The sequence below is a fragment of the Microtus oregoni genome, unplaced genomic scaffold (genome assembly GCF_018167655.1).
Source record: "Microtus oregoni isolate MIOR12 unplaced genomic scaffold, Mior012 000005F_ref0000423, whole genome shotgun sequence".
NCBI lineage: Eukaryota > Metazoa > Chordata > Mammalia > Rodentia > Cricetidae > Microtus > Microtus oregoni.
In genome coordinates this window covers 64,794,261-64,818,887 of record NW_024543064.1, presented here as the reverse complement: position 1 = coordinate 64,818,887, position 24,627 = coordinate 64,794,261, and the positions used below count along the sequence as shown (strand labels likewise).

Genomic DNA, 24,627 nt, shown 5'->3' with positions numbered 1-24,627 from the left:
GTCAATATATATATTCCCTAACCTGTTCATTCTACAAACAATTATAAGATTCCTCTATTTCCCATATAAATATGGATATTAAGTAACATAAAAAGCAATTCCTGACTTAGGGACATTCACTGTTAGCCAAGAGGAAAATACCATGGAAAGAGTTGTCACCAGTGGGGAGGACGTGTGTGGGGTGAGAGCGGAGACACTGTGGCATTTGCTGCTATAGTCCCGGCCTCTGTGTGCAGAGTATTGCTCTCCTGACCATGCTGAGGAAGGCAGCCCCCATGTAGTGCCATGTTCAAAATGTGCACGGGGATAAAAGAGCTATAAGAAAGCATTTGAAAGTGGTGGGACAGGGTAAAATACTTAACTAGTTCAAGCGATGTGTGAAGAAAGGAGATGCGCAGCTGGGAGAACACACATGAGCAAGGTCTAGATCTGAGGTACCTGTGTCTGAATGTTAAAGAGGGGCACATATGGCCATAGACAGTTTAGACAGAGCATGCCCTCCAGAAATTAAACAGAGGAGGAATATCTACAAGGGACTCACTATGGAGGCCCACTTATAAAGACGCCCAATTCATGATTAATACTCATTTCACAAGTCTGTTTTAGAGGACTCATTGATCCCAGAAATGACACCAGTTTCTGGATTTATCCTCTGCTTCTATAAAGTGAAACACCCAGTGAAGGAATATAAAGAAGAAGAAAGGATATTGTGGATATTACTTTTGTATTTCTAGGTGTCTTACTTCATTCACAATACCTGCCAATAAATGATCATGAGAAGAGGCATTGAAAGTATCCTAGATAGACTGCACTGAAAAGCGTTTAGGGGAATTAAGGAGTGGAAAATAAGAAATTGGGATGAACATGACAGAATGTTAGAAGAGGAATGCTGAAAGGAATAAATAACAGTAATTTTCAAAACAACAACAAAAAAAATACTGTACGCCAACTCGTAAAAGAAGTCCATGGCCGGGTAGTGGTGGCGTACGCCTTTAATCCCAGCACTCAGGAGGCAGAGGCAGGCGGATCTCTGGGAGTTCGAGGCCAGCCTGGTCTACAAGAGCTAGTTCTAGGACAGGCACCAAAGCTACAGAGAAACCCTGTCTCGAAAAATCAAAAAAAAAAAAAAAAAAAAAGGAAGAAGAAGAGGAAGAAGAAGAAGAAGAAGAAGAAGAAGAAGAAGAAGAAGAAGAATAATCCATGGCTTTACCCATCCATGTCATACTTAACACTGCCAAAATACAGACGGCCGCGAGAGGCCGAGGTAAAGTGGGCAGACCAATGCAACAGGTAAGTGAACCAATTAGCGCAGGAGAATTAATGCTGTTGTAAAAGTCATTATCTCGGGTCACACAACGTGTCTGGACAGACTACCCAGCAGGCACCTCTGATTGGTGAGGAAGATGACACAGGATTTAACATCTCAGGTAATGCTCATTTTTACGAAGGCTTATAAATTTATATTAAAATCTCTAACAATAACATAACCTATGAAATTTGTATTTTATCATTAACAATTTTAAATGTGTGCACAGTAGACAAATAACAATAGATTTCTTCTACCCAGCAGCCAACTTCAGCCATTATCCACTCAGAATCTCCCATACTTCCATGCCCTGTGTTACTTTGGAAGCGAATTTATTGTCATACAATTTCATCTCCAATTTTTCTGTATACATATTTAGAAGGACTCTACCATTTAAAATAAAACCACTAAAACTTTAGCATGACACTACAAAAAGAAGACCTGCATTTTTATTTTCAATGTTCTGATATTTAAAAAAGGCCTCCCAGTATTATTAATGTGAGAGACTAGTCGCCAGTATTTTTTACCATTTGAAAAACTACCCGAGTTTAGGTAAAGGCATCTAATAAAACTGAGTGTTTGTTTTGAGCATACTGGCACTTAAGGAATAGACATGCTACTGTAGGCAGTAGACAGCAGAAGCCACACTTCTGACAAATGGGTAGCAGCGACTGATCTATTAGAATTAGTTTTTTATATAGTTTTCAAAAAGAGAAAAAGAAAAGAAAATTTTTCATGAAGCCACAACAATTAAAGCTACCACAAAGGGGTGAGGAGTAGAATTTAAATGCAAGGTTTAAAAAATTAGGAAAAGGAAAGTCGTTTCAACTTAAGTTAACCTTCAAAATATCAAAGACAATGCCAGGCTTCATCCAAGAACTATCTCGCATTAAAAGGAATGATTCTGTATTGGGTTTTCCCTACTAGAAGCTGAACTTAGACATACAAATTGTTAGAAAAGAAGGCGCCTCTACATCACTCCTTATGATAGATAATAATGTTTCCGTTTCAATGTGTTTTAAACGACTTAAAAAGATTGCCTTTTTAAGGTGTATGAGCATTTTGCCTGCATGTATGAATGTCCCACATGTATTCCAGGGGACTGTGCAGGTCAGGAGAGGCACCAGATCCCAAAACTGGAGTTATGGATGCCCACATGTATTCCAGGGGACTGTGCAGGTCAGGAGAGGCACCAGATCCCAAAACTGGAGCTATGGATGGTAGCAAGCACCATGGGAGTGCTGGGAACCAAGTCTGGGGCCTCTGCAAGAGCAGAGAGTTCACCTACCAGCAGAATCGTTGCTGCTGTCCCCATTTCAAATTTGCAATGACTGGTGATTTTAAAGAGACAGTGACTTATTATTGACTCTTACATTTCCTTCTGTCTCCATGCAAAGTGAAAAACAACCAAACAAACAACCTAAGGCATGTAAATCAGTCTTCCAGACCTTCTGAGAATGGGCAGTGAAGGACCACACACACGGCATGGAAAGAGTGGTTCCCAGTGCACTCAGAAGTAGAGAAGAGTTATTCTGTCTGAAGCACTTCCAAAAACTACCCTAAAAAAAAGAGCCCTAAAACTACCACAACCATCAGAATGCTCACAAAACACAGCCAAACTCACAGGAGTCTCTTTTCAGAAAGGAAGAAGTCAAATGTCATTTGTATAAAAGTTTAAGCTTATGAATGATTTTATCATTTTTGACTTATGTAATTTAAAGTTTTCTCTTAATCAAAATAATACCCTTCACTTTTGGGAGTAGTTACCAGATGTCTACCTGGGGGTGTGGAGGTGCTCTTTCAGACATCTGTCTAATAATAGCAGTATTAGAATGTAGCTTTATTTCTTTCTCTTCCCATTAAGTGAAATGAATTCTGGGTCCATTAATCAATAGGGAAACACTGCTATGTGTATGGAAAGGGCACTATGCTAAGCACTCAGAGACACAGAAGTGAATTCTCAGAGGAAAGCACAGCTCTACAGATTGAGGAAAAACAGAAAGGCAATTATGTGGGAATCTCGGGGCTGAGTTTCTAGACATTGCATTTTAACCACGAATCAAACTTGTATTGTTTTGATTTTAATTTTATTTTGAAAGTCTGTAGTCTAATAGACTTCCAACATAAGAATGACATCATTTCTATTTTTAATGCATTTATATACTATACAGAAAGTGGTTGGGGACTGAAAATATGAAAGAGAAGGCTTTTGGTGGCCCGCGTGTCAAGAAAAACAGATGCTGTGCTTTGTGCAACCCACTGCTCCTCAAGAAGGAAGAATAATACATAAAAAGATTAAATTGAAAATTAGTTGAACAAAGCTGGACAATGTATAAATATATAATAAGTTGAATGATAATACATACATAATAAAGGGTAAGTTGAATAATACATAAGATAAGGCCACTGAAGAGAAAGAAAGCAGTAAGACAAGAAGTAGCTGGTACTTCTTCTAAAAGAGGGCAGGAACACCTCACAACTGGTAAGAAAGAGGGAAAGGCCAGGAAGTCCTTAGCGTTAGTACAAGATGTAAATTCTATTTATATAGAAGTCAGTTATAATTGAAATTACTTCACATTGGAAACTGTCCCAAAATTTGACCGTCTTTCTATCTTTTTCCAGTTTATATATTTTTTCATTTATTTAATTTATTTGTATAGAGACGGTCTTATTATATAGTCCAGAAGGATCTTGAACTCAGAATCCTTCTGGCTCAGCCTCCCAAGAGCTGGAATTCCACACGTGCACAGTATGTTTGCCACCAGACCTTTGCACGTGTCCCTATCTGAATCAAGAATTTTCACAGTGTACTTGAGGGGTCAAAGGAATGTGTTTCCATCCTTCTGCCTCCTTGAGTGACGTTTTCTCCCTTATTCAATTAGGTTTCCCTGTTCTCTTCTTCTACTTACACCACACTTTGCCTGGCTGAACATACTTAGGCAGACCATGATTCCACCTGGGAAACTTTGGAGATCTACGGCCAGCAGTATGGCTCAGCAGGCACAGGCACCTGTATCAAGCTTGGTGATCTGAGCCTGATCCTCAGAAATCACATGGTTGGTGAGAATTGGCCCCTGAGGTTTTCCTCTGCCGACCACATCACATGAAGGCCAAGGTTTGCACACGTACACACAAGCATGTGTATACACCCACAACACAATAAAAAAGTGAATAAATGTAAGAAATATTGAGGTCTATATGTCATTAGCAATCTTATGCTAAAACCTTATATTACTTGATGACTTAATCATTTTTCATCTGTTCATATATATATGAGATGTAGAGGATGGAAATAACTTAGAAATGAAATAAATATACAAAAATATAGGATTCAAAGAAAGCCGGAAAGGATAAAGCAGGTCCATGCCTAGGTAGTGTATTTTCAAACCTCTTACATGTGAAGAAATGAGCTGTGTGAGATGAGGTGTTCACTGGTAGCACAGTGAGCACAATTAACCCACAATGGCTGGTCTCAAACGCACGTTCCATCAGCCGCAAAAAGAATATATTATTGTGTGAGAAAAAGAATCTATTTTCAATAAAAGGAAAAATAAGCCTCATAATGGAAAATGATTCAGCAGCAACAACAAAAGGGTAGTTGAATGGAAACCAAAGAGAGACGGCAAACCAACCACCGAGCACCCAATAAGTAGGAGGGGATTTGGCTGCACACCAAATTCAAGGTGCTCAGCAAGACCCACTGGCCCCGGGGCTGGTGAGGTTCACAAGCGAAAGGGGCAGATGTAAGAGACAAAAATTCATTAAATAATCATAACCATGGTAATATTAGATTGTACCAAGGATTCTTCTTCATGACAAAAGACTAGGGAGGCCAAGCCTTCAAAAAGAAAGGTTGGTGTTGAAGGCACTACTCCTTGCTGTCCACACCGGTACAGATTCATAATTGGACAATTAGCTAGGGCTTTAGAACTAATTATATAGTGAATTATAAAATAAAGTATCTCCCAAGAACAACAACAAGAACAAAAAAAAAAAAGGTTGAGTAAGTTACTGATAAGAGTTCACGTGGACTTAAGCCTATCTTTAAACAAACATTTTTCAAACCAAGTTATAGTAACTTTTACTAGCTAGCCTGAGTTTTTGGCACTGGAGCATGTATACATCTTAAGCCCTGATGTGTCATTCATTCCACAGCATCACTTTAAAGAGATAAAAAGCCTACATAAATAAGGAGTTATACCAACTCATCTCCCAACAAGGTAATTTCGGCTACAAAAGGCAAGAGCGAAGTACAGCGTATGTACTCTGCTCGGCGGCAGCTTGCACAAATGGTGCTCCAGATGTATATCTGTTCAAGGCAGCCCAAGGCAACAATTTTGATCGATTCTAATGTGATAAAATGCTGCAGGGAAAGTGTGCAGAAATGTGTTTACGTCAGCCCTTAATTAAACTGTTGTTCACGTCCAAAGGACCTTAGGAAACACTGGTGAGATGTTGAGTTTTGGCAATCTCTTCATCAAAGCAAAGGTCCCCTTCCTCGGTCTGTAGCAGCCTGTCATCTAAGTTGCTCCCGGGATAAATGTCACATGGCACTCCAATCACTTAGCCACCTGTTAGCAGAACTTTACCAAAGTCAACTAGTGATCTGGGGCAAGCTTGAACAGCCACCTTTAGTACCTGCCTGCCGGGGACACGTGCTCTCCTTCCACGTAGGCTGGCTTCTCCAGTGTGTCCAACTACACTAAGGATACCAACCCAATTTCTGTAGCCAACCTAGAAAACCAACCATTTTATTTGCTAAGAAATTTCTACTCTTTTCCTATAACACATTGGATTTGTAACTGTTTCAAATTAATTATGTAAAAGTCCACAAGACACCCTAAATTTCTGGGAGCTGCTATTTTTAGCCTACCGTGACACTAAATTATAACATAGTAATGGTTGTGCCAGTTCTATGGCTTAGGAAAACATATTTCTATGTAATTAACAAAGAAGTAATTGCATGGAAATATTTTTAAAGGTTGATTATTTTATATATTCCTCAGCTGTCTTCCTTCCTTACTTGGCAGACTCATAAGCAGGTATAAATGAACTTTACGCACACAGCCTGCACTGGTTATCGTCTCCTTTGCTAGTACTGAATGCTAATGTATGTTTTGTTTCTCTGCTTAAAAAGCTATAGTCATGGTTTTAACTATCTTCTTAGTTTTTACATTATTAAGCTGTTGGACATTTTAAGGTATCTCCCTCTGATCCCGATACACACACACACACACACACACACACACACACACACACACACCATTTTTTTCCCCAGAAATCAAGGTACAATACAAAAAGAGCTGGGAAAGTTCTGTGAACTTTGACCCTCTCGTATGATGCAGACCAGAGAAACACATCTTATATGTGGGAATATTTAACTCAAAGACAGTGCGCTGACTGGAGTTTGACAAGATTATATTACAGTCACATCTTACTAAGTTGTTAGTCCCTCTGAGTTCTCTACTTTCCTTTTTATTTTGGGCTTTTGCAGGTTTTAGACTTTTATACATTAAAATCTTTCTATAGGTTTACACAAACTGAGGTGGGCACTGAAAATCTCGTCAGAGACCAAACTCATTTCTCGATGAAGGCAAAGGTGGTCAACACATCCATTCTTCACTGAAACTGTCAAGCCCCGTACAGCACTACAAGTGAAAGACGATCTATACACTAAGAAGGAGAACTCCTGCTTTCCGTTAAAACACCGACTGGAAGCTGAAAGACAATATAAAAGAGATGAACTATGTGCATAAAATAATAATGTTATTTAGAATAGATGAGATAATAAACCAGAGCCTTCCAAATCAAGTGTGTGGGGTGCTCTCTGGAGCTGGAGTCTGGTATTTTTACTTCAGGCCACAAATCCACAGGCAACTTTGAGACAAGGAAATGGCTTGGGCTCTGTGCCCAGAGGAAAGGTGAAGGCAGAGAGAATGGTGTGCCAACTAAATGCTGAGAGACCACAGTTTCTCCTCTTGTGATTTTGCCTTGGGGAAGATAAAGTTGAGGAGAGAACGGTTTACCTGTTATTTACAATGCTATAAATGTTTTCTAAAAATCTTGTAGTCAGCAAAGCTACGTTGAAATGGCCTGATTATTATTTCAGATTCCAGGCCAGAGCTCAGATGTGTTTATTTCGATTGGTTTCCCTGCGCAGACTGACAGATCTTTTCTGTCATAAGATTTAACTATTGATCAAACACTGTTGGCAGGAAGCTTGCCCTGGAGGGTGAAGAAAGGAGAAGGGAAGAAGAGAGAGAAGCAAATGTAGGATAGGAGGGAAGCAAGGGAGAGGGAAAGGATCCAGGAAGGAGCACACTAAGGGCTGCGTCTTCACTTAAAAGCTCTGCTAAATCTCATGGCTTTTCCAATGTCTCCACTGCTTTCAGAGCAAAATGGAGGCAGCCAAGTTCACAGGAAGAAAAGTTGTGCTGTAACCCCTGACAGATTAAAGGACATACAAATGACAATAAGAGAGGCACTGGGGCGGAGTCAAGACTCTAGAGAAACTGGTTCCTAAATACATTTTATAGGGCATCCTGCAAATTTTCTCACAGGGCTGTGTGCTGCATCTTCTGCCATGGAGGGGAAGATAAGCTAGTTATGCACTGGTAGTATAAATAGAAGCTGATCAAGACCTTGCTCAACTCTCTGTCAATGTTTGCCAAGGGCTTAGAAATCGGCATAAAACTAAATCCAGTGTTTTACAGTAAAATGTGCACTTTACAATAATGTGTGTCTATTCTTTCTGAGCTTCTACTGGGTGACTTGCTAGGAGGCTACAGTTTGTTAACGTCCGAAGAGTGAAACAGAGAGAAATGAGCCCAGAAGAGCTAAGAGAATAGACACGCAGTGGTGCTCATTCTTATTCACTGAGACTGAGAACTCAAACATCACCTACAAATTTATCAGCAAGCAGGAACTCAAAAATTTCGTATCAACCAGGTTTAGCGGTGCACACTGCTAATTCTATCACTTCGGAGGCAGAGTTAGAAGGAAAAGGAGTTCAAATTTGTCCTAGAGACTCCCCCTCCCCCCCAAAACAAAAAACAAAAAAAGAAAGAAGAGCAACAAAAAAATTTTTTTGGTATACCCAAAGAGCAGTATGGTCAGATATCTTAAAGTAGAAATTGAATGACAGGATAAGCTGCCAATATACTACAAATGAAAAATAAAACAAAACGTCTAAAATCATATCTCACATAGGCCCAACAGTGCAAAATGACAACTCAAACTGAAACATGTAGAAAATGCAGTTAAAACTGCCTAGAAATTTTACTTGCATAGGTCAGTCAAATATTAATAAGAGCCAATCCAGGTTTTACCTCTGTTTAACAATTAGAGGCAACTATTTTTCTTATTTGAATTTTATAGTTTGCCTTCTCAAGTTTCCTATGAAAGACTATTATTACTTTCACCAAAAGTATTAGAAATATTTTATATAAATATGCTATAAAAAACTTCTAGAAAAATATTTTATCCAAATATTAGAGATATGTTTGAAGTTCCAAAGACTGTTACTAATTCCCAATACTGAGTTGACAACTATGGATCTTGTAGCATGTCACTACAAGCCTGCACGATACCATGGCTCCATAAAATAAGTGTAGGATCTGTGTGTCCGACGTCACAATATGAAAAGGAAAAGCGTCTTTTACAGAGCTCAAAGATGGAGTGGTAAATAGGACACCAGGAACGAAGTTAAAGACAAGCACCGTCTCTGACAACACCGTAAAGAGAACCCGAGAACAGGATTCCAAGGACTCTTGTAGATGTGAGACTTCACAGCTGTGGGGTGGATGTGGGTAAAGACTTCCTACACACTCAAGTTCACAAAGTGCTTTGGATGCCATGACGAGACACACGGATCTAATCCCGCTGCAGTAGTCTGATGAGGATGCCACAGGGTTCGAAGACTCTGGGTACACAGAAAGCATCCCTTTATCTACGCACAAGCATCCTTCTACCTCCCATCCAGAATTAGCCAGAAAAATGGCAGGCTGCATCGAGAGGGTAAAATGTCAACTGGAATTTGATTTTTCAATCTTTTTTATTTTTTAATGAAATCAGTTTTTCTTGAGAGGAAAAGCATGGTAACGTTTGTGCTAAAGAAAAGAATTCCTGCTTTAAGTATGAGCCATTCAATCCTAATCACACTTGAGTAGAGTGCTGACTGTATTTTTCAGCAACTTGAACCGTTTGTGATGGTCGAAGACTCTTGTATATTTTAACCCAAGCCCAGTGGCCTAGCATGTCACTACAAGCCTGCACGATACCTCAGCTCCATAAAGTACGTGTTTAGGCTTACACCTATATTTAATGCAATGCTAAAGCTGAAATTGCTTTGAAATTCAAAAAGTACCTTCCTGTGACATCTTAAAAACAAGTTTCTGAATAGCAAAGAACAGTGCTACAAGAATAAATATTGGATAAATTAAATTTCTTTTTTTAAAAAACACTTCAAGCTGCTTTTGTCCGTTGGCAATTTCATCTTAACAGGCATTAAAGGATCCCGAGTAATGTCAGCAAAGATAATTTGAAAGGGAAAAATGCCAAACAAGTACACAGGACACGGAGCACATTCTCTTCCCCTTTTAAGCAACAGCATAGGAAAATAAACGGCTACGACTCAGCAGTCTCTGGGGAGACCTAGCTATGGGGTCTTGTTAGTGTTAAGCATCCGAGAGCCATGGACTATAAAATAAAATCAATACTGTAACCTTAACTGTAAAAGTCAGAAAGATACTGGAAGTGTTCTAATTTAACAAGATTATAGATGACTTTTTGGAGGTGGACATTTGGGAAATAGCCACGCATTTAGAAACACTTAGGCTGCAAGACCCGCCAGGATGCTGTAGCTATGGACACTGTTGTCTTCCACAATGGTAAGTTAGGGCAGTTTAAGGGATGTGCTACTTTAGTAGATTTACAGGAAACCCTCCAAGTCTTAGAAATGACCTGGACCTTACTTCAAATAAAATCTGAGAGAGTAAACTAATTGCTTGGGAACAATTACGATTTGATACAACTTAGCAAGTAGAAAAAAATTATAAAAATTTGAAAGTCATTTGTTTGGTACTCACTGCAAATATGATCACTGCACATAAATTCTGTTTCTTATAGTGGAAAAGTAGTCAAAGCTGGCATATTCTAGTGTTTAATCCATACTTTTTCCTCCAATAAATGCAAATGAAGAAAAAATGTCTGTCAATGAAATTACTCGAATGATATATTTATTATCCTAATGGTTTTAGAAATCACGTGAAATTGATCAGTAACAAAACCTCTATTTAGTAATGGACCAATTACATTTTCAAGATAATGTCAATGAAACAGAATATTGTCACAGGGTAATGGCCTTCTATTGCTAGGTCCCCAGTCACTTAGAGAAAATAAATGTTGCCGTCTGGCTGAGTCATTTGTTTTCAAAGTAGGAGACACTGATCCCATAACAAGGTTCTGTATAATAACTCAATCTCTATCAATCATTGGTTGCAGCAGAATGTAACAGGACAGGACATGTATTTGTGAGATTTGGACATTCCTGAAGTATAAGGCAAAACATTCAGTGCCTCCAAGCACATAAACAATCCAATTATTATGTTATTCAATGGGAGCATTAAAAGTAAACACTTAAAAGCTAACTTAAGAAATGGAAGACCTGTGGATTTTTCAAAAAGACCTACATTCATGGAAGTTTAAAAACTCAAAGACAGGTCAAGTGTCCTTTCTGTGAGATGCTTGGGGCCAGAAGTTTGGGATTTCAGAGTGTGGGATATTGGCACATACAGAATGGAGCACCTTGGAATGCAATGCAAGTCTAAACACGAATTCGCTTATGCATGTACACCTTATACACATACCCTGAAGGCAGCTTTATACAATATTTTGAGTGTGGGTATGTGTTTAGACTGCAATCCAAAACATAAAGTCAGGTGTGGAATTTTCCACTATGACATCATGAAGTATTTCTAGAAGTGTTTCAGATTTTTGAATATGAGACTACCTAACCTGCCAAACTCTGACATAAAATCTGAAGCACTAGACACGAAGAAAACTTCGCATCTAAGCTTTTGTTTTGTTTTGTTGTTTGTTTTTTACATATGGGAAATCTCCAACCATCACCACTGTGGCTAATAATCAATGTGTAAAGCCATAGGGTGGGATTTTTATACAAACCTACAGAAGCCAGAGGACAGTTTAGAGGAGTTGGTTCTGCCCTTTTACTATATGGGACCTGGGAATTGAAAGCAGGCCTTCCAGCTTGGTGGCAAGTGGCTTCACTTGATGGCCCATCTTGCTGGAGCAGAGGTGGGATTCTCAGAAGGGACTTGAAGCTGTTGTAAACTCGGCATCTGACAGGTATTAAGTCCTCAATAAATGACTGCCCCAGATGAAAACAAAATCTTGGCTTTCTCATTTATATACAGTTTAAACTCACACAATTTCTTTACTGCGAGAAGGAAGGAAGAGGCTGTCTGGTAAAGGATACGTGGAGATTTGAAAGTATAAGTAAGACACAGTGACAATGTTGGAATTTTTACTCCAAAACAGAACCTTCAATATTATGGGATCTTAACTTCGGAGCACACTTTAGATTATTACTCCGGAGCTGTGTTTGTTAAACTGAAATTGGCACCATGTGTTTTAAAAAGCTCTAAGAAACTCTTAGAAGTACGTATAACCGAATGGCATGATTCACTCGGGAGGCAGAGGCAGGCGGATCTCTGTGAGTTCGAGACCAGCCTGGTCCACAAGAGCTAGTTCCAGGACAGGCTCCAAAACCACAGAGAAACCCTGTCTCGAAAAACCAAAAAAAAAAAAAAAAAATATATATATATATATATATATATATATATTTTTTAATTGCTGGAAGATAGAAAATGCAATACTGGCAGAGTAGTAACAGTTTACATAGGGTAATGGCCCATGCAGATGAAGTTCATAGTTCTCTTTATGTATTTTTCACAGCAGGAAAACTTTCGAGAATTGTACCCAGTCACCTGCTTTTCACCAGCTATTCTCCACATTTATTCATGGAAACGGCTCAGACTTGTAACATGTGTAGCCAAAAATATTTAATCCTAGTATTAAAGTTGGTTAATATACATGTATTTTACACACACGATTTATATACATGTATTTACATATTTTACAGAACAAAATTATGTTTTGAGAATCTTACAGAACCCTGAAAATGTATCAATTTATTTCTGTTCTCTGCTTTTTGTTCTTTAATGCCTAACAGGATTTAAGATGAAGTTCTCGAGGAAAACCATTTGCCTGGGAGATTTGTGAGGGAAACTGGCCAGATCCCCTTCTCTCTGAAAAAGGCCTGGGAGCTGGAGGGAAAGCTGCTCAGTCTGTTTCTTCTGAATGATGTCTGGCGGTTCCAGCGCTCTGTGATATGTGGAGAAAAATCACGCTCTCGCTGTGCGGGCCGTCAAGACTCTAGTAACTCTGGCTTTCCAAACTTCTCCAGAACACATTTTTGGAGAACCATAAATCAACGTGTAAAGGGATTTAAAGCAGAAGGTTTGATTATGTCGCAGTACACTGCAAGCAACGCATCCCAGGCCTCGGGATCTTCAAGGTTCCTACTTTTCAATTTTAATCTGTTTCATGGAGTTATCAAACAGAAAGTTGTTGTTACTCAGAACTAATTACGTATTAGGTTTTTCTGCAGAATTGGTGTTTTTAAATCATTAAGTTTCTGCAGCACGAAACCTGGGCTCAACTTTTCCGTATTAACCAGTCCGGGCCCTTGCAACGCGCACACGGCTTGCCCCACCCACCTTGCCGGTCTCCATTCAAACACATGAAAGGCGCCGGGACAGATATCTGTTAATTAGCGGGCAACAAGAGGAATTCTAACGAGAGCCTTCAGGAATAATTTACTGTTCTCCTTGCTGGTTTGAAGATGTTCATGTGATTTTTTTTTTTCAACCTCAGCAGTGTAGCTGAAGGGACTAATCCGCACATAGCGGGGTCTCTGAGATTAGTTTTCCAATATCATGGTGGGGGTGAGGGGAGCGCTCAGCTCCAGACCTTGACTTATGATACTTTGTGTAAGAAGCTGAAAGAGGAAGATTTAAAACTGGGCTTATACGTTAAATGCAAACCAGTTCCCATACAAATTTATCCCACCAAGGGGTTTTTACCTCTGCTTTTACTTTCTCAAGTTAAGGGGAAGAAAAAAAAAAAGCAGTTGAAGATTTGCCATTTGATTCCTGTGATGCCAACTCTAAGAACAGAATTGGTGGTCAATGGGTCCCCAAAGGCAGCTGGAAAATTTCGCCTGCCAGGTCACTCCCTGCCTTCTCGAGGACTGCTTTTAACGTTAATGACTCTCAGAGAACAGCTACCCAGCCAAGCATGAAAAGCTGTGGCTTCCCTCAGCTCCCACAGCTCACAGGAACCTTGAGATTCCAGCCTTCATCAAACAGGAGTTTGGGCTCTGGCGCTCTCCCAGTTTGGGACTTAATGCTCCCTCTAGCTCCTCCCATCCGGGAGAAGGAAGGCCTCTGAATTCACACACAGAATAAGCATGCTAATCTAATCTAGTCAGCAGCTCCTCCTGGACAGTCTCATCGCACAGCAGTATATTAAATATTTTACATATTCATTCACCAAAGAAGAAAGTTTAAATTGAGTTAAAACAGAACTTTGCACACTTAGTTGACCGCTCATATCTGGCGCATCTGTGAACATTCCTTGAACTCACGGTAAGCGGTACTGCTCTTGAATCTGCTTCTCTCGCACGCTGCCTCAGTCGACGGCCCTACCCCTACTTACTTCCTGATTTAGCTCAAGATAGAACACAGGCATCTTAATCTCTACCTCCCTCTCTTCCTGCAGGCCCTTCCCCCGAGTTCATTTGTTGAAAGCAAACACTAGCTCCTTGGAGAACTTTAGAAAGTACAAACTGTAGGTTAGAGCACTGGCAACTTCACTGAGTAGAATTAACAAAGTTAACGGCTGGAACTTAGAGTTATACCCAAACTTCAGACAGACTTGCTGGAGAGGCTTATTTACGCATCAGAACTTCAGTGACATTGTGTTTATGTGTGCGGTGCTGGGAATGGACCCAGGGCCTGGCGCATGCTCAGCCAGCACTTACCTACCACTGAGCTACACTGTCTGCTGTTAAATATTCTTTTAAAAAAATTAGTAATTGTATTTTCTAGAGCTTGTTGTAATCAGAATATGTTGCCTGTATAGTCTTAAAAGTTCAGTTTGAATTTTTAACTAACTTTAATTATGTATTAGTATATAAATCGTCTCAATTTTTCTAAGATTCCACCATATTGATTTTGTGTAAAGAGTTATAGCTCATGGTATTTCAAAAGTAAGCTAGCACCAAAGCATGAAGGCAATCATTTGTAACCTGCTTTACCTATTTATTTTTGGTAAAACCTTTTTTCATAAATAATTATTTCTCTCCAGCAGGTCCAAGGCTAGCAACTTTCTCAATCTTATTTGTGTGCCTAATTCCTATAAAAATTATTGTCATATGATAAAACTGATAAATGTTAAATGTGTCAAATTATCTCAGTCCTAAATACATAGAAATTAATAAACTTTGACTACATGAGAAGTCCTTTATGTTGATATTTTATCTAAGATTACAAGTTGCCTTACTGTTGATCAGACTGAGAAGCCATTAAATTTCCCATTCAGAAATTTTCAACAACGTGTAACCTATCAATCAGTCTATTAAACTACTGGACGTTAGAATACAACTAGGTTTAATCTCATGAAATTAACCTGAAATAGAGAAAAAAAACCATGACATGCATGAATTTTCATCTTGCATTGCAAGTTATAAAGCACTGTTAAAGTCTTTTCAGGAGAAGTCAGCAGGGAATCAAGTTTCTCAATATACTCAAGAAGATACAATTAAGTATGGACAAGTTCTCCAGAGACCTTTTAGTAGATAAATGTTGGAATCAGACACATGTCCAACCTGCAGGTTTTATGAACTTAATCATTAAGATCTTAATGAAGAAAAAGTCAACCAAAAGAGGTACTTAGGGCTGAGGCTGCAGCTCAGGGGTAGAGTGTTTGCACGGTAGCATCAGTGCTTGGGCTGTATCCTCAGCATGACCCCCCCAAAAAAGAAAGAAAATGAAGCCGTTGGACGTTTCAGACCTCGGGGTTTCCAGGGGAGACTAAGGAAAGGGAATATTCTAGCCAGACCTCAGGAAAGGACCGCAGTCGCTGCTCTGGTTCCTCATGCCCGCTATTAGTTTCTTCTTCATTCGAATCATAACTGACAAATTTAACTCCTATCAACATGTTACACACTCCTCTCTCGAACATTTAAATACTATTTAGTTTAAATATAGTTTTGTCTACCTTTGCAAAGTTAAAAACTATAATTTCAAAATTGGAAAATATGTTTTGAAAAGAAAAAGCAATATACAACTATGTCTTTAATATGCAAAAATAAAAATGTTTTAACATAAAATATTAAAAACTACATAGGTCTACATTAGCACATGAAAGCTAGATTTGGAATGAATGTTTTGTATAAATTCTTTTTTTTTTCTTTCGAGACAAGGTTTCTCTGTAGCTTTGTAGCCTGTCCTGGAACTAGCTCTTGTAGACAAGGTTGGCCTCGAACTCACACAGATCCACCTGCCTCTGCCTCCCAAGTGTTGGGATTAAAGGCATGTGCTACCCCCGCCTGGCAAATGTTTTGTATGAATTCTTTTAAAAATAAAAAAGAAATAATAACTTGGTCACATTGCATCCCTTATTTCTGCCTTGGAATAGAAAATATTATAACACAGTGTCCATAATCCTATTACTTTCTATTCTTATATTTCAAAATTCATCTTTGAAAGGGGGCCAAAAAAGATGTTAATAGACAGCTAATAATCATAGATTAAGGCAGATACCCAGGGAATAATAATATTAGCATTTTTGTCTATTAAAAACAGCAGCCCGTGACGATCAACCAGTGAGTGCTGTTGAGTACCACAGTGTGTGAGAAGTGACTGGGAGATGCTAGCCCAATGCTGCCTGGCAAGCAATGCTCACTCAGCAGTGCCCTAGACAGTGCCTTCAGAGCAGACCAAGATGCCTAGAGACACTATAAAGAAGGCCAAGGACAATCGTGGGGCATTTGATTTTGAAAATGTAAGAAATGGATTTCCCTCTAAGAACAAAAGCACCACGCTGGGCTCAGCACCATTTGTGAAGGTTTGTGAAGATAGTCCTGTCCTTGGGTTTCTCACTGTGGTTGAAGCCTTCTTTCCACAATGGCTTATTGTGCACATTCAAAACCCCCAGTCCTCAAATTCCAAGTGGCAGGTGCTTTTAAGCACAGGAGAAGGAACATTCCTCACTGCTCTTACTACAGTCTGCTCTTCCAGCCTCCTCTGATAGTGTTAGTCATCTTGACAATAGAAAATCATCAAGACAATGCAATGATTTTACAAAGAGGAAGAATGACAGTTTCCCTTCTACTTTTCAAAAAATGTTTTACAATACGTCGTGAGATTAGCTCTGCTGAATAGCGGAAGGGAAATCAGTTCTTGTGGAGTGACATTCTACAATAAAGAACACCTACACTTCGGCAACACTCTCATCCACAGGTGCTCAGTGCTGTCATTACTACCGTTCGGATCTGTCCCAGAATCACTTCTGACAAAGAAAATATAGCTTTGTTTAGAGTAAAGTGGCAACGTCAGTCAAACAAGGACTGAAGCATGAAGGGCTGTGCTTTTTTTTTTTTTTTTTTATTTCCACTTCGGTAGCTCTGTTATTTCTTGCCTTTGCTAGTGAGTCTGGATGCCAACCAATCAGTGTCTCATTTACCTGATCAATGTTTACTATGGCCCTACTATGCAGCAGTGTTGCCTTTGGTGCTAATGCAAGTTGACTTCAGCTGGGCAGTGGTGGCGGCACATCATTAATCCCACCACCTGGGAGGCAGAGTTAGGTGGATCTCTTGAGTTTGAGGCTAGCCTGGTCTACAAGAGCTAGTTCGAGGACAATTAGGACTGTTACACAGAGAAACCTGTCTCGAAGGAAATCAAACAAACAAACAAAAAAAACCCAAAAAAACAAAAACCATGGTATAGATACATCTAAACAATAAATAAATACAGAATTCTATATTATGGATACAATGAAAGAGTAATACTGGCTACCAATACACAAAAGCAGGAAAATGAATTTAGATTGACACTTCTCAGTAGATGATGAGCTATTAAGGATATTAAGAAATTTGCCAGAAGAAAGCTAGGAAAGACCACTTCAGAAGGCATGGCTTGTAAAAAAGTTCTTGGGCATCACATTCCAAAATCCAAACAAAGCCATAGGCCCAGATGCCAGTAGGCATGAAAAGCAGCGGGTAAGCCTGTGGTCAAGCGTGGGACTGACGATTTTCTCCCGACAGCACAGGCAAGTTACTGATGGAGATGAAGCAGAAGGTGGAAACACTGCTTCCTGATAAACCGTGTCTACTGCCTGAAGACAGAATGCGCGGAGAATTTCAAAACCCAAACTCTCTACTGGTTTTCCAACCCTTCTGTAAAAAAGAACCTCTCACGCCTCCCACTTTCTTCCCCATCAGCAGAACCAAGTTCACAGCACAAATAACCATTCTGACACGGCTTTCCCACCTCAGTGCCTGGTCCTGCACCTTTACAGTTAAATGCATAAGAGAAGGGCTGGGGAGATGCATTAGCATTTAAGAGTACTTGTAGCCACATAGCAGCTCAAACAATCTACAACTCCTGTTCCAGGGGATCAGATGCCCTCTCTGGTCTCCACAGACACCAGGTATCCACATGGCACACACATATGCATACAAGCTAAGCACTCATACACATAACAAAGATAAATAAATCTTTTAACAGGAAATCTTTTAAAAGAAATCAGCAATGTGAAAGGCAATCCAATTCTTAATCCAGTTTCCCAGGAAGGCCTCCTCCTTCTAGAAATCCTGTGTCACTCAAGATGAAATTCTGATGAGCAAGAAGGAAGCCCTGGCAAGGAAGTGACATTGGCTACAACTGCTACGTTTCAGGGTTAGCTGTCTGACTTCTCTGCAAGCCTACAGACACATGCCTGAGTCCTAGGCTGCACACCATTAGTGAAGAACACATCCCGTCTATATTTTTAAACACACAGAATTTGATATAAAAGAAACTTACAAATACTATAAAAACTTATTTGCACAGCACAAACAAACCAAAGTTGTAACTAGCTGATTTGTCTGTTCTCTCCCCTTTAGTATCTCCTTATTGTGCACAAAGGCATAAATATGTGTTATGTAAAAAAAAAAAAAAAAAAAAAAAAAAAAAAAAACCACAGGAAAACCTATATATTTCAAGAATAAAGATCAAGTCAGATCCCTGAAAGCTAAATCAGATTTATATAAAGTTATTCTCCTCGACTGTCCTAGCCATGGGCCATAGGTCTCCGTAGGCAGCAACTATATTAACATAGACATAGTCCCCACTCTCATCTGTTAGCTGCGCTGTACCTACTTCCAGAAGGAATGACAGCTTCCTTTAAGCGGAATTCCCAGTATCTCACACTGCCGGCTGCCTGGTTTGCTCCTCTCTACATGCTCACAGAGAGCTCAATGGGAGCTCATTGAGTCTGAACTTGCCGCTCTGCTGAGATTCTACCATATAGTGTAGATGGGCCCAAGTGAGTTGCATACAGAGTCATGGCCTATGAAAGACCATTTCATCCAAAAATGAGATATAATAAAACGGGATTTTTGTAACTTTGGTAACATTTGACCACTTTCATAAAATTATCTTAAAAATAATTTTAGTGAAATTATTTCAAGCATAGTCCATACTGACACTTCAGGAAATGGTGACTAAGTAAAATAGGCTATATTACATAGACTGATGCCCTCGAAGGCATCTTCTTACCCACCTTGGTCTCTTTCATGCCATGTTCGACTTCCAGCAGCTGGTGAATTTGGAGAGGGGTAAAAGTCTCCTGTAGGACTTGGCTCCATATTTTCATCTATGGATATAGTTTTGGGTCTTTTGCTGTTAAAATAGAATGATAATGGCATTAATAATATTCCTGAAAAGATGAGTAGCATTTACATGCGTGCGCGCGCGCGCACACACACACAAACACACACACACACACACACACACGGCTTCCAGTGTGGCTGTGGTGACGCACGCCTTTAATCCCAACACCCGGAAGGCAGAGGCAGGTGGATCTCTGTGAGTTTGAGGTCAGCCTGGTCTATAGAACTAGCTCCAAGACAGGCTCCAAAGCTACTGAGAAACCCTGCCTCAAAAAAAAAAAAAAAACCCAAATAGAAAAAAAAAAACTTCCATAAATCATAGTTGAAGTGATAGTTTGAAAGAATGGTGAGCATTCAAGACATCCATAGGAATAGTGAACATTTCAGTTCACTATATATATACACAATACACACACACACACACACACACACACACACTACCTATTCTTATATTTACCATCTATCCCTACCTAATAAAAAATGTTTGGTATGATTACATTTTCAGGTTTCTTTCAGAGAAACTTCAGTTACTACAAGTGAACTCTCAACGTGTCTTTTCTCCTAACACTGAAACTTTTTCAAGGTGCACTGAGTCATCTTATGTTTCTGATATTAATACTGCTAACAGCATTAGCCACAGACAAGACAATGCTTTACTGTTAACTGGGGAATGAGGCAACGGAAGTGGGCAGTAAAACAGGTCCAGAAAGCCCTCATTTTGACCAAGTCATTTATTAGATCCAATAGCAGGTTCCTCAACCTTTCTAAACTCAGCTAATCACCTGTAAGGTGGAAATAATAAAGCCCAGTTTAAAAAGTTTGGATGAGAAGATGAAGTGAGTTAATAACCATAAAGCTCTCAGCTAAATGGCTTGCAGCTTGAAGATACTCATTAAGTATTAATTATTAGTGTTGACCTTGTAATTAATAGCATGAAGACCGTTTCTAGAACTTTACTAGTTGTGAGTATTCCATGTTTTTACCTTTTTTTTTTTAGAGAAATTAGCTTACTAGTTCTTTATTCATAAGATCAACCTGAAAAATGATTATTGCCCAATCAAATGGTATGTGTTTAGGAAATACTTTGAGTGGAAAAACACGACCTACTTATTACACAGAAAAGTGGGTACCTACAGCGAAGAATAAAAGCTGTTTTATGACATGAATGATCCTTTTGGGTCCTCTGCTTTGGTACGCTCCAACCAGTACCCCAGTAAACATCTCATTACTGACTCTGGAATGAAGACTCTGTCTTTTACTTAAAGAAGTCTCACTTAAACCTATGTTCTTAAGAGACAACCACAAAATATCACCTGAATTAATTTTATGCGCTGTTAATAAATGTAATGTCACCAAGGTTTGTGACTGTAGATTATCTAAAAAAATTGCATGCAAACCTTAAGTTCCCATTTTTAATAAACAGGGGAACAAATCTGGAGAAATGCGGTGAATTTGCCCAGGACAAGTGAACAGAAGGGGCCGCACCAGGAGGAGGTCTCCCAGCCAGGGGGCTCCATGCCTAAACCCTGAAGCCTGAGCGCATCTCGTTTATTTGTAGTTAGAGCGTGGTTAATTGTGGCCTGACCATCCCCGGAGGACTGACATGATTGAACATGACAACTTCTCCCCATGCTAACGCTTGGCAGAAATGATACCATTGCTTTCGTCTCTACCCAAAACTATCCAAATGGAGAGCTTATGCATATTTTTTAAGTTCTCCCGTTAAAGTAATTCTCTTCCACTATGAGTCAGCAGCAGCATGAAAAAAAATGGAGGAAAATTTATTTCTACAAGGAGCAACAGAGAAATGTCTTTAAGCTCTGCTTATAGTGAAGGACAAAGGTCAGCCAGGATGAAAGACCTGTGCTGACAACATATGGATCCAAAGGAGGAAATTTAAAAATCATAATTCACATTCTAAATTTAGAAAAATTAAAGCACTTTTAAGAGATAATCTCAGTGATAATAAACCCAATTATCTTGATATACAATCTAATTATATGAAAATACAGTTGGGTCATCAATGTTATAAAATCGACCTTACTTTATAAACACAAATATGGATATTCTCACAACTATCCAAAGACAATTAGCTTCCATTACTGAAAAGAATCTAGAAAAATATTTTCCCAGATTGTCTTTTATTCTTAAAAATTAGCATAAGGCATGCTTGTTTTTTGGAATCCATGTACATTACGCTCGCCTGTGGCTGTATTGAATGCTTTGGAAATGAGACAGGTCTTCATACATGAAGGACACAGCTTACAGGGAAACACCCCACATCTGTAATGGCTATCTTGAATGACAGTTACAAGGGTAGGAGAGGAGGAAAACACTGGCTAAGCCAGTCTCAGAGCAGCTGAGGCTTTCATGGGTACCAGAAGAGCTAGCTGATTTAGTCAGAAAATCTCAATCAAATGAACGTTGCAGTTTCAAATCAGCTTTATCTTTATGGCTAGGGGAATGACACTGTTTTCATCTTCCATTATCTCAAGCGCAGATGTGGCATCACAGTGAAGTTGCCAGGATGCATTGGCTAAGGGCGAGGCCTCGCGGCAGCAGTATCACCTACATGTTATTTTTTTTTCATTTATTTATGTGTATGAATGTTTTGCCTATATGTGTACCATGTGCACGCCTGGTGTCCGTGGAAGTCAGCAAATGGTGTATTCCCTGGAACTGGAGTTTCCACAGGGCTGCGAGCCACCATATGGGTTCTGGGAGTGAAACCCAGGTCCTCTGTAAGGGCAACCAGTGCTCTTGGCTACTGAGCCATCTTTCTAACTCCCAGTATCACTTTTAAAGGTGCCAAGATTAGGATGCAGAATTATATTTCATATCAAAAGACAAACTCTCTTTAATATCTTTTCATGGTTCATCTCCAACCCCTCCCTCAGAGACTTTTAAGGTGCTCTGAACAGCAATTACATTCAATATGCATATTAAAACAATATGACTAACAAAACAAATGAACAAAGCCTGTGGATTGTCAGTAGGCAGGTGTCTCCCCTTTCCCGCCTGACTGTCTACATAAAGGGTGAGAGCACACGCAGCACCACCATTACCTGCTCGGTGGAGAAGACAGCGACCTCTGCAGGTTCACACCAGAATTCATGTCGTGATAGTATGGCTGGCTGGGGATTTCTCCGATTGGGAAGTTGACTCCAGTTCCCTGGGTTATGGGTGCTGAGGAATAAATTTTTTTTAAAAGAAATGTTGTAAGTGTTTATTCATGATTATCTCCGTTCAGATATAAAATCACTAATTTTTTTTTTCATGGCTCTGGGCAAGAGCTCTCCTTATCTGCAGATGCGCTATTCCTTGTATGCGGCAGGTAAAACCCAAAATCCTCTAGTCAAGTTTGGCTATTCTGCACATTCACACTAGATCCCTGGCTACCACTCCCCCTCCTCACACTACCCAATCTTCTTTATTTGCTCCCCCATATTAGAAATCACTACATCATCTGTCATTCCCCAGCTTATAGACATAGGCAGAGCAGAACAAATGATTCTTATCACCTAAAACCAAATGATATGCTTGGTACTGAACTAAACCATCATTACATATGCATATATACATATATATATATATATTTCATAAATAAAGATTCAAGATATCCTATATTAGTTCTAACAACAGCATTAGGATGAAATAAAAACCATGATGGTTACAAGTTCTGGTGGCATACACCTGTAATCCCAGCACTAGGGAGGCTAAGGCAGAAAAATAGAGAAGTCAAGGTGAAGCTGGACTATGAAGCAAGTCTGAGGCCAGTCTGATAATGCAGTGAGACCCTGTCTCAAACAAAACCATAATATGTATAATTTGATTTAAGCAAATCTAGAGTTAGGGCAGGAATGAATAAAACTTATGAATATGAAATAAAACTCTAAGTGTTTTGCAATCCACCTTTAGGAAGGTTTTATAAATGACTTCACCCACAGGCTGGAGTCTAAAAATAATAAGACTTTCCATCCAAGCCCTCTGCCACTTGCACAAAATGTGCCTCAGTTTGCACACAATAAGACTGCAACTTAGCAAGAAGGTTATTTGGAGATAAAAGAAGTCGTGGTAGCCGGGCGCACGCCTTTAATCCCAGCACTTGGGAGGCAGAGACAGGTTCAGTAACATACAGGGCATAGAGCAAACAAAACACTCGTGCAAACATAAAAATACCCCAGCAGTGTAGCTAGCAGGAAATCTGCCCCAGGGCGTAGCATAACGATCACAATCTGTAGGTTTTGCAGGAAGAAAGGAAGCAGTGACTTGAATGGTCAGAAACAAAAACAACTATGAAAAAGCCATCTGTAGTGGGCTTTGGAGAAGGAACAAGACAACAGAGGAAGATTTGCCCAAACTGCAATGGCTGTAGGAGTAGAGTCAAGAATAGAGACGACATACAAAGTGAAGAACTAGACGGCAGTGTGCGCGGCCAGCTGAACCCTCAAGCCTTCAGTAGCTCCATTCAGTGTGCACTGGGGACTTGGCGATAGATTCCTCAAGCCCTTGAAATCCACTCGGACACACAATCCACTAGGCCACAGCCTCTCCTATCTGCCCGCAGCTGAATGTGGGCTTACAGAGGGTGGTTAATTTTCAAGACTGTCTCCTCACCCAGAGCTTTTCATAACATTAAAGTGCATGTCTATCCATTTGATTAGATTTTAATACCTGTCAGGCCAAGACTAACTTCAAATGTTCTTAGGAAAGTATGATTAAAGGCGTGTGCTTCACCGCAGAGAACTAACCATGGACTGTAGAGAGATCTCTCTACTGAAATACAGCAAATCTATACCCGCCGGAAGAGTCTCAGCTCCAGACTGCCACAACCCCTGTCTTCTTCTGCTAAGTGGTTCATTGTTTCAGTTAAATTAGCCCATAGTCCATATATTTAAACCCTCTTTATACAGAAAATGTTTTTATGCTGAGCGTAATTGTTATTTAAATTATTTAGACAGCTACGATACTGATGTTTGGCTGTGGCCCGAAATACACCAGAAGTTTAAAAAGGTGGAATTTGTTATGACCCAATAACCACATGCTTTAGAATTTATACATAGATCCTTGGTCTATGTGGCCTGAGAAGCACGTATGTGTTTGAAGTGGATAGTTGATTGTCTCTGAGAACATGAACAATCTGCCTGCCTCCGACAATAGAGACGTATCAACTTCAGACTGTTCAGACTGGGATTACTCCCTCCTGTGGAGATGCGGGTATGACCTGTGTCACTAGACTTGTGGTCGCACTCTTGCCTGATGCAGTAATCCGTCAGAAGGCACAAGCTACATGAAGTCTCCA

At 39.7% G+C, this 24,627-nt stretch overlaps 1 protein-coding gene across 7 annotated transcripts in view; it reads right to left on the bottom strand.

Moving 5' to 3' along the window:
• Nfib (nuclear factor I B) overlaps positions 1-24,627 on the bottom strand; it is a 215,666-nt gene that overhangs the window by 44,014 nt on the left and 147,025 nt on the right. For all 7 annotated transcript variants that reach the window (XM_041651809.1, XM_041651810.1, XM_041651811.1 and 4 more), the window contains 2 exons: positions 22,391-22,511; positions 19,217-19,335 (listed from right to left, as the gene is read on the bottom strand). In XM_041651809.1, the coding sequence (XP_041507743.1) occupies positions 19,217-19,335; positions 22,391-22,511 (240 nt within the window). The remainder of the gene's footprint in view (positions 1-19,216; positions 19,336-22,390; positions 22,512-24,627) is intronic.